We start from the raw sequence: 12,398 nt of genomic DNA on the forward strand, positions 1-12,398 counted from the left end.
AATTATGGCATCCTGATAATAATAGGGCAGAAAACAAATGGCTGTTTTTCTCTGGCTTGAGAATAAAAAAAATCAGCATTTTGCTACATGCTAATCTATATTTTAGAAAATATTAAAAATATATCTTTTGAATTTGATTTTGATAATAGCATATATGATGATGTTTGTTAAAGAAGAAAAGGATTATAATTAGTTAAATGAATCAAATCAGAATTTTTTTTTTAAAAAAAGGGAAAAATATTTACAGTATATCATTTACTGAGAAGATTTTCTGGTATCAAGCCATCACTACTTGAAATGGTCATTTAATTCAGACCCATAAAAATATAATCTGACAGATTAATTGAATTTCAAGGAAAATCAATTTGCTAAGACAGGAGCTTGTTTTCTGTTGTACAATATCTACTCTAATTCAAAATGATAATGTGTTTTTCTCTCATCTATTTTTTATTTATCTTGTTTATACTTTCAGAAAAAAGGTAGGACCTGGCTAAAAAAAATGGAATGATAATGCCCTAAATTTTGATTTGGAAATTTACTCTGTGATATTGATAAGGGAAGACAAGGCATTATACTGCACATTAAAAAAAAAAAAAGGTTCCTAATATGGCTTTTTTTTTTTTTTTTGGTCTTCTGGTTGGATTGTTTTTGATTTGACAGATACAGAGATGAGGGGGAGGAGTGAGGTGGAAAGGTCCATGAGTTCTTTAGTGAGTGCCATAGAATCTCTGCACTAATGGGAATTCTTGAAGTGTTCAGGGTCAGCACTAATGGATAAAGTTGCAAGATAGGGGATCAAACTGAGTAAGAATATTAAATGATGCATTCTCACTTTGCCCTCACTTTATGAAAGCTAAAGGTCAGTGGCTGGGATACTGTTCACCCAAGACTGGGTGCATTAGATGGGCAGAGCACTAGAATCCTGTGTGTACAATTAGCACTGAGGACACTTTTTATTTCCTGATGCAAACTGGATTAGGAGGCTCTAATATAGTTCTAGCCAAAGAACATTAGATGTCTGTGGTTATTTTGCAGCTGTCCATATTTAAGTTTTTGTTCTTCATGGTAGGGGCCCATTGCAGACGAGATGTTTCTATCCAGCTCCAGAGTTCATGCTGAGTAAATGTCCCTGAAATTACCCCTGAGTGAGATTTGTTCTCTTCTGACTGAACTTGGCATATTATCAAAAGCCCAGACTATTTTTTCTCAAAAGACAGCAGCTGCACCAAAAGAATACCCTGTGTGTGAATCTTCCCAGCAAAACAAACCTCAGACACATCTCTCTATGATCAACAGCATCTAGTTAGTTAACAGTTCACTGCGAATAGTATTTCGCTATGTTAGAATTAACTAAATAAGGAATCCACTGCTTCTGACTGGTTATATAAGATCAGCATTATTCAATCCACATCTTATGGTAAAGATGACTGTAGAAAAAGGGTTTAATTTGCCATATGTACTATTGGAAACTGAGACAGTAAAAATTCTGGATATACTCCATTGAAAATGTCCTATAGATGGATATAAATTAATGAGGAACACTCCTGTTATCCTCTTTCCCCTATCACCTATTTTTTGCTAACTCATTATTTAGAGAGGTGTCTATAGGCAGATAATTTATGTAGCACCATCCAAACCAGCCAAGATACCCTGATTTTGTAAGTTTGCCATTAACAGCAAAGGACCATTCTAATTAGTCTATGGCAAGGTTTGTAATAATCATGTCAATTTATCTTTTGATAGCATTAAAATATATTTTCACGCTGTGGTTCATTAGGAAAAATGCAGCGTTTTTTTTCTCCCTAGACTCCTGAATCTTGTTAACAGGAGATACATATTTATATTTTCACTAGTGCTAGTATTTGTAGATCCTGCAGTTAACACATTTACTTTGTGTCTAAATGATTAATCATATATTATGTTCTTTTAATCAGAAATGTAGAAAACCACTTAGAGGAAAAATATTCTGTTACTCAGAATCTTTTGAAAACTTTTTTCCTTCAAAGCTCAGATTTTTTTATTATTAAGTATCTTCATTTTGATAGGTCTTTCTGTACATGTAAATCAGCATCATTGAGTGTTGAATTTGATGCTAGAATAAATAGGATAGATTTAGTGTCATTATGGGTAATGAGACACCCTTGCAATCAAGCTTGCTTCTTAGCAATGAATGTAATTTCAAGTAATGCTGTAGAGCTACAAAATGAAGGCCAAAGTCTCTGAAATCAGGATAATTTTATACTTTTTCCTGTATTGTCTTTTAAGTTACTAGGCTTTAATATCCTGTGTTTTGTTTTGCTATTGTTGTTTAGAGAATGCACGCATGCGTATGTGTGGTCATAGATACACAAAGAATACCCAGCAAAATTTCCCTCTCTCTCAAGTCCTTCCTCTTCAATATTCAATGAGATTGATATGAATATAATATTGTATACAGTATAATATCCAATATGAGCAATGCATGGTTTGAAATGTGTCTCTTTAGAGCAGGTACTACCCAAAAAGATAAGAGAAGTAAAACTGGTGAGCATTAATTTCTCATGGACGTCTCTTCTTCACGCGTTGGTCTGTTGACCTTGATACACATGCTGTCACAACAGTGACATGCCGATGGCTGTGCTAACCCAAAAGGGACCAAAAGTGTGCATGGTGTGTGGGTGGTGCTGCACTAAGTAACCAGGGCAAAGAGACTCAAACTCCTTTATCTGCAGACTTCAGGTTATGTGTGTTTGTCTTGTATCCCAAGTGTGGACCCCAGGGCCATGGGATTTGTTCAACAACATTTGAATATTTTTCTTTTTCTTTGAACAGTTCTGAAATGGATATACTCTCTGCTAGCTCTGAAGGTATTCTTATTGGATATTGTCCACAACAAGATGCCCTGGATGAACTCTTAACAGGCTGGGAGCACCTTTATTATTACTGCACGCTGCGTGGAATTCCAAAGCAAGATATCCATAAGGTAACTATCCAGAACAGATTTGCAGGGGGAGCTATAGTCCGGCTACACTGCGGGGTTTATAGCACAATTGTACCTTTTGAACATGAGAAACTGTCTAATATTTCATCTTAACAACTTCAGTAATAAGGTTTTTCATTGCCACAATTTTATTTAAATAATTTGGATTTTTGCTGTCTGTTATGGCAGTTTAAAACACAATAACATCACTGCAGATAGTAAAATAACATTATTGCAAATGAATTCTTGGGCACAAAACCCCTAAAAGAAATTAAATTTATGAATGGTTCAACGCCTTCACTATCACACATGAGGAACTGTTAGAGAACACCATGCTTTGAGTCTTGTACCTCTGAAAAACTCTTTTCTTCAGAGATACCATTTAACTTTGAAGGAACTAAAAATTGTTTTATGATTCTTATAAATAAATGAACACCTGGGTGCTGGGATAGGAGCTGTCAGCATTCTGCTGTCTTAAACTTCTCAAGATGGGAGCAGTCTCTTAAATGCTCTAGCTGCCAAACAAAGCTTGGGTTGTCCAGGGAGAACAGGCCAAAGAAAATACTTTGAGAACTTACTAGCATACAAGTTGACAATATATAGGAATATCACTGGGAGCTTGGATTTACAGATAGAGGTGTAGCTGTGCTGATCAGCAGACTGAACTTTTTTATGTAATGAGGCAACAAGTCAGCAGATACAGAAATTAAGTATGAAACAGATACTGGGTAAAATATGGGGTTTTTTCCCGGATCAGCAGATGGAAGTTTACAATACAACCTGACTTGAGCTGCTCAGTCTTGTCTGCTTAATTGCATCTCTACTAACACGAGAAAACATGTAGTGTGACATGAAATTGGTATCTTTCAATTCCTGCTGTATAGATTGGTCCCAAGTAGTAGATATTGCTGTAGCACTGCCCTTATAACCTCCAAAATAGTGCCTGTTGTTTTCCTTTCATTTTTCCAGAAGCAAAACTGCATGAACTGAAATAGCTTTTTTGTTTTTTTCCTACTACTCAGTGCATTTCTGGCTGTTGCCTCAGGGTCCAATAAGTGGTTTGCAACCAATTCCTTGACTGTATGTGAGAGGGCTGCTTTCTGATTCTCTGTAGTCTTTCTTTTTCCTCAGCAGAAAGGTGCTGTTTCAGAAAAAAAGTAGGATTCCTGTAAGGGACATTGAGTATTCATTAGGACAGGCAATATTTTGAATTTTTACTGTTTTAAGCTGATAATTTGGGTATTTCTGGGCAAAATAAGTAATTCTTGCAAGCCTTTGCCCCTTGTCTTTGGCAGTATCCATTGTCCAGGGCAAAGCCTGGACTTTTACTTGTTTTAACATGTTACTTGCAGACTGCTCAGAAATTATCATACAGTCTTTTGTTTGATTGTTTACCCTTGATAATTTATTATGTTAATTTTTACTTCAGACTACTAGCAGAGTATTGAAACTATTTCCCTTGATCTAAAAGAAATATATTAAGGCATGGCTGCTATTTTTGCACTAAAGCCCTCAACTATAATTAATTACCTGTTTTCTCCATGAAGTGTCAGCTGCTCCATAGCAGTTAGGGAAGAGTTCCTGAAGTGGTGTGGTGCATCAAATACACTTCCCACTTCAAATGGATGAAAATCATTCATTTAGATATGAGTTATGTTACTGTGTGCACTGAGAGAAGACAAACATTAACCTTCCTGGACCTCAGATGATCTAGGTATATGCTTAGAGTATTCTTTATAGTCAGCCTTCTGTGCCTTAGCATCACATTTGTGAATGAAAGATCATCCTTCTTTTCAGTTATCTTAATTTTTTGCCTGCATGGATTGCAGAGCAGAATTTGTTGCCATATGCTTGTGATCAAGGCATCAAAGCACTCCTGCAAGTAACATTTAGCTGCTCTGGTTTTCCTCCACCAAAAACTGAAATGCAGCTATCTCAGAGGAAAACAAATGTTTTTGTCAGTGAGCCCTCCTGATTGTGTGGCACGTCTGTCAAGCACTCAACAGCTGCTGTGCTTCAACTCAGAAATGGCTGGTGCCTGGAGAAAGTGAGCATTTTAGCTGCCTATAAAGAAAATAAGGCTTTGGAATGCTTTAGAGGAGCAGTTGTATGGAAACGTAAGCTGTTATTTTCTCATCATTCCCTCCTGCCTATGATACAGCACTCCAGGCCTGCCTCTGAATATTTACCAGTGACTAATTACACTAATATGCACAGACACATATAGTCTAGAGAGTGCACTGGTTTGATAACAAAAGAAACATATATTCAATTTGTTTTTTAAGAAATTGGTGAGCAGGAAGGTGACTCACAGGTTGTGCTGCTGCTGAAGTTGTCTATTGAAGCACTAACGTCAAGGACCAAATCCTTCGCTAGACAAATTTATCAGCAGCAGGAGTTAAGTGCCTGACATAAAGTTGAGTGCACTTAATGTTCCAAAACAGTAATTAAATGAATGGGAAAGGAGGAGAAAAATGGGTCATTTGCTATCAGTGTTAAGCTTCACATGTAATGTGAATTTTTATACTTCACAAATCTGCTCTGAAAGTTTATTTTTGTTCAAAATTGGAAAAATTATAGTAAAACTTTTATGTTATTTAGAAGGATATTGATTAAGCATAGTACTTTTAATTTTTATTTCTTTAATATATCAACTTCCTAGATCTCAATATGTTCCAAAATACAGTACTCATCTTGTTAAAAAATTAAAATTATTAGCATAGCATCAAATGGCATCCCTCATTAGCATTAAAACTTCTGTTGCAAATCTCAAAAGAAGCTTTATCGGGTCTTCTGAGGTAACTTTTTTGGAGTGCCAGTATGCTCTCTCTTTTCATTACTCTCCAGGAAGATTTTGCTCTGATTCTAGAATCTCAATGATTTCCTTACACATTTTATTCTATAGGTGCTGGAAATGGGAATCTGTAAATTCATACATTCTTTGTATGTTTACTTATTTTCAGACCACAAGCAGAATTAGTGTGTACAGTTTTATGAGATTTTGGGATAAAAAACACTCTTCCCCAGAAACTTGACCATGGATATACACTTTCCAAATATAAGAAATAAACGACTTTAAGTTTACTTGAGAGCCAAATAAATACTGTTTTGTGTGGAATTGATGAATGATTGCTTAGGATGAATGTTTAGGATTTTCAAACTACACTGTATCCACTTACTCAGAGCCTCAAACTTTGAATTACTACTTTGGACATGTAAAATTATTTTTCAGATGACTCTAAAATTCAATCCATGTTTCTTATCATTTCAACTGGGTATGATACACATTTTCAGTATTGGATCAGATTTGCTTTACAAGGATTTGTTTAAATAAAGCAAGAAGTTATCCATTTTATTTGTTGTGTCAGAAATTATGAAAACTAATACACTGATGGATACAACCTTTCAACTCAAGATTGACACACCATTATGTTTCTAGTCTTTGAATAGATTGATTCTAGTCTTTCAACAGATTGATAACTCCCAGTTTTTCTGCAAGACACACACACTGAAAGTCCTTAGCACAACTTAACCATTTACTTGACTATTGGAGGTAATTTTTAAAGGGAGTGGAAGCCCATAGGCATTAGTGGTTACACAATTACTGCTTTTCAGTGGAATGGATCTCTTAGTTCCCTAGTGGATGGAGGAGGCCATGCTTGTTTTGACCATTACTTCCACAGATATTGGCATGTGTGTAAAAAGTTATCTCATTATTGCCTCTTCTGGAATGAATATTGTCTTCAGGAACTCCACAAAGTATTGGGGGATTTTGTTTAGATGCTGCAGATTGAAGGGCTCATTCCAATGCCTATTCTAAAACTAAGTGGACTAGCCCAAATTAACTTTGGGGAAAATCTGTTGCTAAGTATATTAGAACTGATAAGAAAATAAGAAAAAATTTTGAGAAATATCGGAAAATTGGGAAATTGCTAGCTGATAGATGTGAAGTCTGTGATAATTTTTACTGCTGGTGTGGGGAGGAAGGAAGGAAGGAAGGAAACAATTTAAGTACATTATTACAGCCATGAATAGACATAAAATATTTTCATGGTTCGAGTGTGCTTACAATGTATATATTTGTATACAACTGTAGCTTTTGATTTGGCCTCAATGTTACCAGCTTACTAAATAAATGGATGTATTTCCTCACTCTTTGCTGCTGAAGGTCAATGAAATATTATTCAAATAGAGCATCATGATGAATATGACAAGGAAGGAGAGAAGGTGCTTGTGTATATGTCTCACATTCACTACAGAAAGGAAATCATTAGAACTGTAATTCTCTTGCCTAAATGTGTATCTGTATCTGCAGATTGATCACATGCTCAATTCTGACTTTTATTTAAAGTTGTTTAAGAGGGATTTTTGTATTTACATTACAGTGTCGTATGATAAAAAGCACTGGCTATACAGACAAATGAAGTTGTAATGGAGATATTCAGGCTCCTCTACAATATAGTTAATATATATTTCTAATTTCATTCAAATTGCTGTTTTGTTGTTGCTTAGGTATTATTGATGAAGCTGAAACATTACTGGAAATCTTATAATATGCATTAAAGAAAAAAGTCTTGGGGTCATCTCTTGAAAGAAGATTGAGCTCTATATTCTCATATTTGCTGAACCATAGTCTGCGGTGCTCTTTTGAAATATAAGATTTGAGGGAGGTAGCAGGAATAGGAGACTTTTTTTAAGTGAAACTGGGAAGTACTTAGGAATAAGAAAGTTGGCCCTTCCTTCTGCCTTTATGTTGCTGATGTGATTCAGTTCCAAAACAGTTCTAATTTGATGTTTTGCACCAAAGAAGTGTACCTGGATATGAGGCCAGACTGTGTTGTGCACTGTGGTGACATGCAAGGTTTTTCTTGGAAGGCCTCCACATTTAATGCAGCAGCAAAGTGGGTACTATGAAATGATTCCCACCCCTTTTCTTTTACCTATTGAGCTTTTAAACCTTCTCTTGAAAATTTCTATAGCAGGATGCTTGCCAGGCTTTACTTCCTTGTAGGAAATAGGAGATTGTGGAGTCATGCTGAATGCTTGAGCACACACCAGAGAGAGGACAATTCAATGTGAGGAATTACAAATTTTGCAAAGTTAGTTCTTTTTAATGCTGCTCCCTACAAAGAGCTTTGTGTTCACACCTGACATGATTGAGTCTCCTTGGGGGCTACAGACTACAAGATCCATCTAACTTGAATAGTTACTTTCTTCTTTATCTGGCACTATTCTTTGACCTTCCAAAATCTTCCCCATGCAGCATTCGTTGTCTCTCCAAAACAAAAATAAAAGGCATTTTGCTGACTTTAGGTGGCACTTCAAAGCAGTCAGAAAGAATGATTCTAGTCATAGCTAAAGAATAGTTTTGACTACGTTTCAGCCCTGATTCATGGTCCTCAGTTACTCTTGAAGCTTTTTGAAGTTTAAAATGTATATTTGATGTAAACATGGGGTTGCATATTTTTTCACATTCTGTTCTTAAATTCTTATGAGATCTTCTGTGTAATTTGTGTGACTGTTGGTGAATATTTAGGAGGATAATCCTTTAGTCACTAATATTTGTACATTCTCAATAGTAGCTGTCAAGTCAGTTTTGTAGACAGGATAAGGTGTCTACGACATGCTTTAGAAGACTTCACTTTGTGTGTTGCTTTAGTGTATAATAAGACCTGTATTTGGAAGTGAAAAAAAAAACAACATAACAAAACAAAGCTCAGCTATCTTATCTTAGAATATAGCTTAGGTGATTAACCATTCTTAAAGCCACAGCTACAACCTCTAATTGGAAGTAATCTACTATGAATTAACTTTGATACAGCAGAAGTGTTGAACTTTTCAGTATAATATTACCTGTGGCTAATTTAACAGTTATAATTTCATTTTTTTAAACCTCTTAGCATCTAAAGTAGACAGAGCAATATTTCTGAAATGTGGGTTTTGTATGAGAATATGCACTACTGTCAGGTTATACATCCAGGTACCCCAAACACAGTGACTATGGATACCAGTCCAAGGATCATCACAAGAATATGCAGATTCTCACCTCTGCAGCATTGTTCCTTCTTACAGACAAATTTCTCTCAGAGATGTCTCTTACTTTTATAAGTTTAACTGAAAAATCTTGCTAAAAGGGTCATGAATATTTTGATCATTTCCAAAGATGCTTGCATAAAAATCTAATAAGAAAGTATTATTACGCTTCTGGCAGTTTGTTTATGTTGGATAGTGAATATTAGTTCACAATATTGGTTTTTGAATTGTTTTTCAATTGGAATTTTGAATTAAATGGAGACTGCCCATGTGATATAACTAAGCTTTCAAGTCCCTCCTTGCTTTTTGCTGAAGGCAATGCAGAGGAAGCAAAGAGAATGAACCATACTGCCACGGGTGCTCTGGCAGTTAATGTTGGGCAATAAGAGCACCATGCAACTCCTTGTTTTACAACAATCTTCCACCTGTCCTACGTGCAGGTAGAAGACACACTTGCTCTGTTATAGGGTTGATCACTCCTTGATGACACAGCCCCCCCAGGAGTCCATGCCAAACACCTGCTGCTTTGCATTTGGCAGCAGCAAGCAGAAAAGTTTCTGCTGTGTCCCTCATGGTTTTGAGCTGTATCTCCATGGACAGTTTAGTAGTAATAGCTGATATGGATGGATTAAGATTATTGCTGCATTTAATATTCTCTAGCACCAGTATTTTAGGGAACCTTGTACGTCAGAATTGTCTCTGACACAGGGTAAAGAAAAAGGCCATAGGGGACAGCATGAGAGTCGTCTCCAGCTATGCTCACATGCCTTCCCAGCTTGCTCGGATCATAAATTCTTGTTGAAGCAATTAAAACCAATCCAGCTAGGATCAATTTACCCCACCCAGTTATTAAAAAGTTATATTAATTTGATCCTGTTATATTTTTTCTTAAAGAAGCTCTAAATCTACAACTGTGACTTGGTTTTCTGACATTTTCATCTTTTTTTGTCGCTGATGGAGATCTTTTTTCTTGAATTTTCAATTACTCAGGTATTTGATTAAATAAATAGAAGAGAATACTTTGAAATGAGAGGCATTTTAGATCATTGACCCATGGACAGAAACCAAATACAAATGACTGTGCTGAGCAGTGACAAAGCCAGACTTCTATATAAGAAAATCCTTATCATTTTTGAAGAACAAAGGGGCCCCGGGGCAGTTTTTTGCCCATGTTTAAGATTCAACAATAATAATGTGCAGCAAGTGTGGATAAATAAGGAAACAACATGTACATTTTCTTAACATGCATGAACAGAATGTTCTTTCAATCTATGCACAAACGCTATGTAATCTGTCTCATTTTTGTTGGCCTTCAAATTTGCAAACCACAGGTTGCAGAGGACCTCGTTAACAGGTTACGCCTCAACACACACGCTGACAAACTGGTGAGAACCTACAGTGCTGGCACAAAGAGGAAGCTCTCTACTGCTGTGGCTTTAGTTGGTAAACCCCAAATACTTTTACTGGTGAGTAATACCGTGGTTATGAAAAATGGGCTACATTGAATTTTGTTGTTGTGTATGTTGCTCTAAGGAACATCAGGTGTTTTCCTGATCACTCGGTGAGTAATTAATGTACAACTATCTTCTTTGTTCTGCTGTATTAATGGCTTTAATTTTATTCTCCAGTGCTCCCAAAAATAGAAAGTGAAATTGTTTTTCTTTTCTTATTTTATTCTTCCTTGGAGCAATTGGATGAGCAGAAAAAAAAGCCATCAACACAAATACAATTGTAGTATTCCACGGTGCAAACACGTGTTTAATTGACCCATGCTCTTTCAGGAGACTCCTAATTCTTACTAGGTTGGATTTATTTCATAAATCTGGCTAGTTCTTACATTTTGTTGCATTTAGAAGTCACCCAATCAAGCAATACTTCTGAATTATATTAATTTGAATTATTTATCCCAGGTTGTTTTGGTTCTTGCATACTACTGCCCATTTAGGCCTGGTGCTGGCCCCTCCAGCATAAAGAATGCCTTCTGTATTGAAGATGAGGGAGCTACAAAGCTTTGAGAACTGCATTGTAATGCACTACATTCTCTTTCATACCATTGCCTGTTGTTTCACTAGAGAATATTGAACCTCACTTTCTTAAAACTTGGCTGGGAAGAGCTAAACCAGTGCAATAAACCTTTCAAAACAGTCAGGGGTAGGAAAGCTGCTCCTCAGAGTTCAGGGGGATTCCTGGGCTTCCAGGAAAAGATCGCAGGTATACCAGAACCAGATAAAATAGTTGTTCTCCAGGGTTTGTGTTTCAGAAGATTAGACATATTTTGCTGCTTCTAACTGCCTATTGTTGCCTCATTTCTAAGAGAAGACATTTTGTTTGCATTTTTTGCTTTAACTGGCCCTTGTTCAGCTAGTAAAAGGAGGAGATTATCTTAAATCAGTGTTTTATTCCTGATCTTAGGAAATGCTCCAACTGGTTTTGAATGTCTTTATGACGATGTACTACTGCAAGTATCCATTTCAGCCTACTTTTTGCTGCAGGGCACAGACTGTTGCATATATAATGAAAAGAGGAAAGAAAGATATCTAAACATGTAAAATTCTTCAAAACATTTGCTGGCTTTAGAAAGCTAAAAGAGTTTTTCAATATTTTAAAAGGAGGGGTTTTTTTATTATTTCGTCTGAAAGCAAAGACAGCAATATAAACTACTGAATCTGCTTTTAAATTGCATCCAGGATCATAGCTATTAATTTGAGCAACACTGTAGGTTGCTTCATGTTTATTGTGTTTTATGTTTTCTTTGTTAGCAATCCACAGAAAATGGAAGACTGAACTAAATTCTTTAACCTCTGACATTGGCAGTGAAGCACTAAAATTAGCTTCAAACTGTATGTTTCGTTTGCTTTGTTTCTTGAAAACTTTGCTTCCAGGTTTCAGCTGGGATTCCTTGCTGAAAATACTCTGGGCAAAGCCATACTTGTCTACCAGGTGCTGACACTCCCCATGGAATTCCGCTGGATTAAAGCAACTGGAAGAGTTTCCTTCTTCCTAGCTTTGTAGTGACAGAGACTGGATTTATCAATCAAATATAATTCCTTTTGTTTCTATGAATGGATGAAGTTAAAAATTTGATTTACGGAGGAAAGCAGGAATAGATAAGAAGGGGCAATGTAGATTTTGAAAGCCATCCAAGTGGGAAATGGGTTTGCCAGTTTCTTTGCACTCAGTTAATGTTATTTTATCCTGTGAATTCTCTCCCTTGTGGTTAAAAATTCCTCTTAAAAGGGCTGTGGGAAGAACTGGCATAAGATGTCAAATCCAAACATCTTATCAAACACCTGGATGTGAGATGGGCAGTGTAGACATCTGGGAGCTATAGGACTTCTCCAGTTGTTTGTGCTCATGGCAGATGTGTATGCAGGTCAGAAACAGTCACCAAATCCTTCCAGAAAAT

At 36.2% G+C, this 12,398-nt stretch overlaps 1 protein-coding gene across 1 annotated transcript in view; it reads left to right on the forward strand.

Moving 5' to 3' along the window:
- The window catches only part of ABCA13 (ATP binding cassette subfamily A member 13), a 169,025-nt gene that overhangs the window by 138,135 nt on the left and 18,492 nt on the right, over positions 1-12,398 (forward strand). Inside the window, exons 49-50 of the mRNA XM_058032791.1 lie at positions 2,812-2,962; positions 10,324-10,458. Of these exons, the coding sequence (XP_057888774.1) occupies positions 2,812-2,962; positions 10,324-10,458 (286 nt within the window). The remainder of the gene's footprint in view (positions 1-2,811; positions 2,963-10,323; positions 10,459-12,398) is intronic.

The sequence above is a fragment of the Melospiza georgiana genome, chromosome 1 (genome assembly GCF_028018845.1).
Source record: "Melospiza georgiana isolate bMelGeo1 chromosome 1, bMelGeo1.pri, whole genome shotgun sequence".
Lineage (NCBI taxonomy): Eukaryota > Metazoa > Chordata > Aves > Passeriformes > Passerellidae > Melospiza > Melospiza georgiana.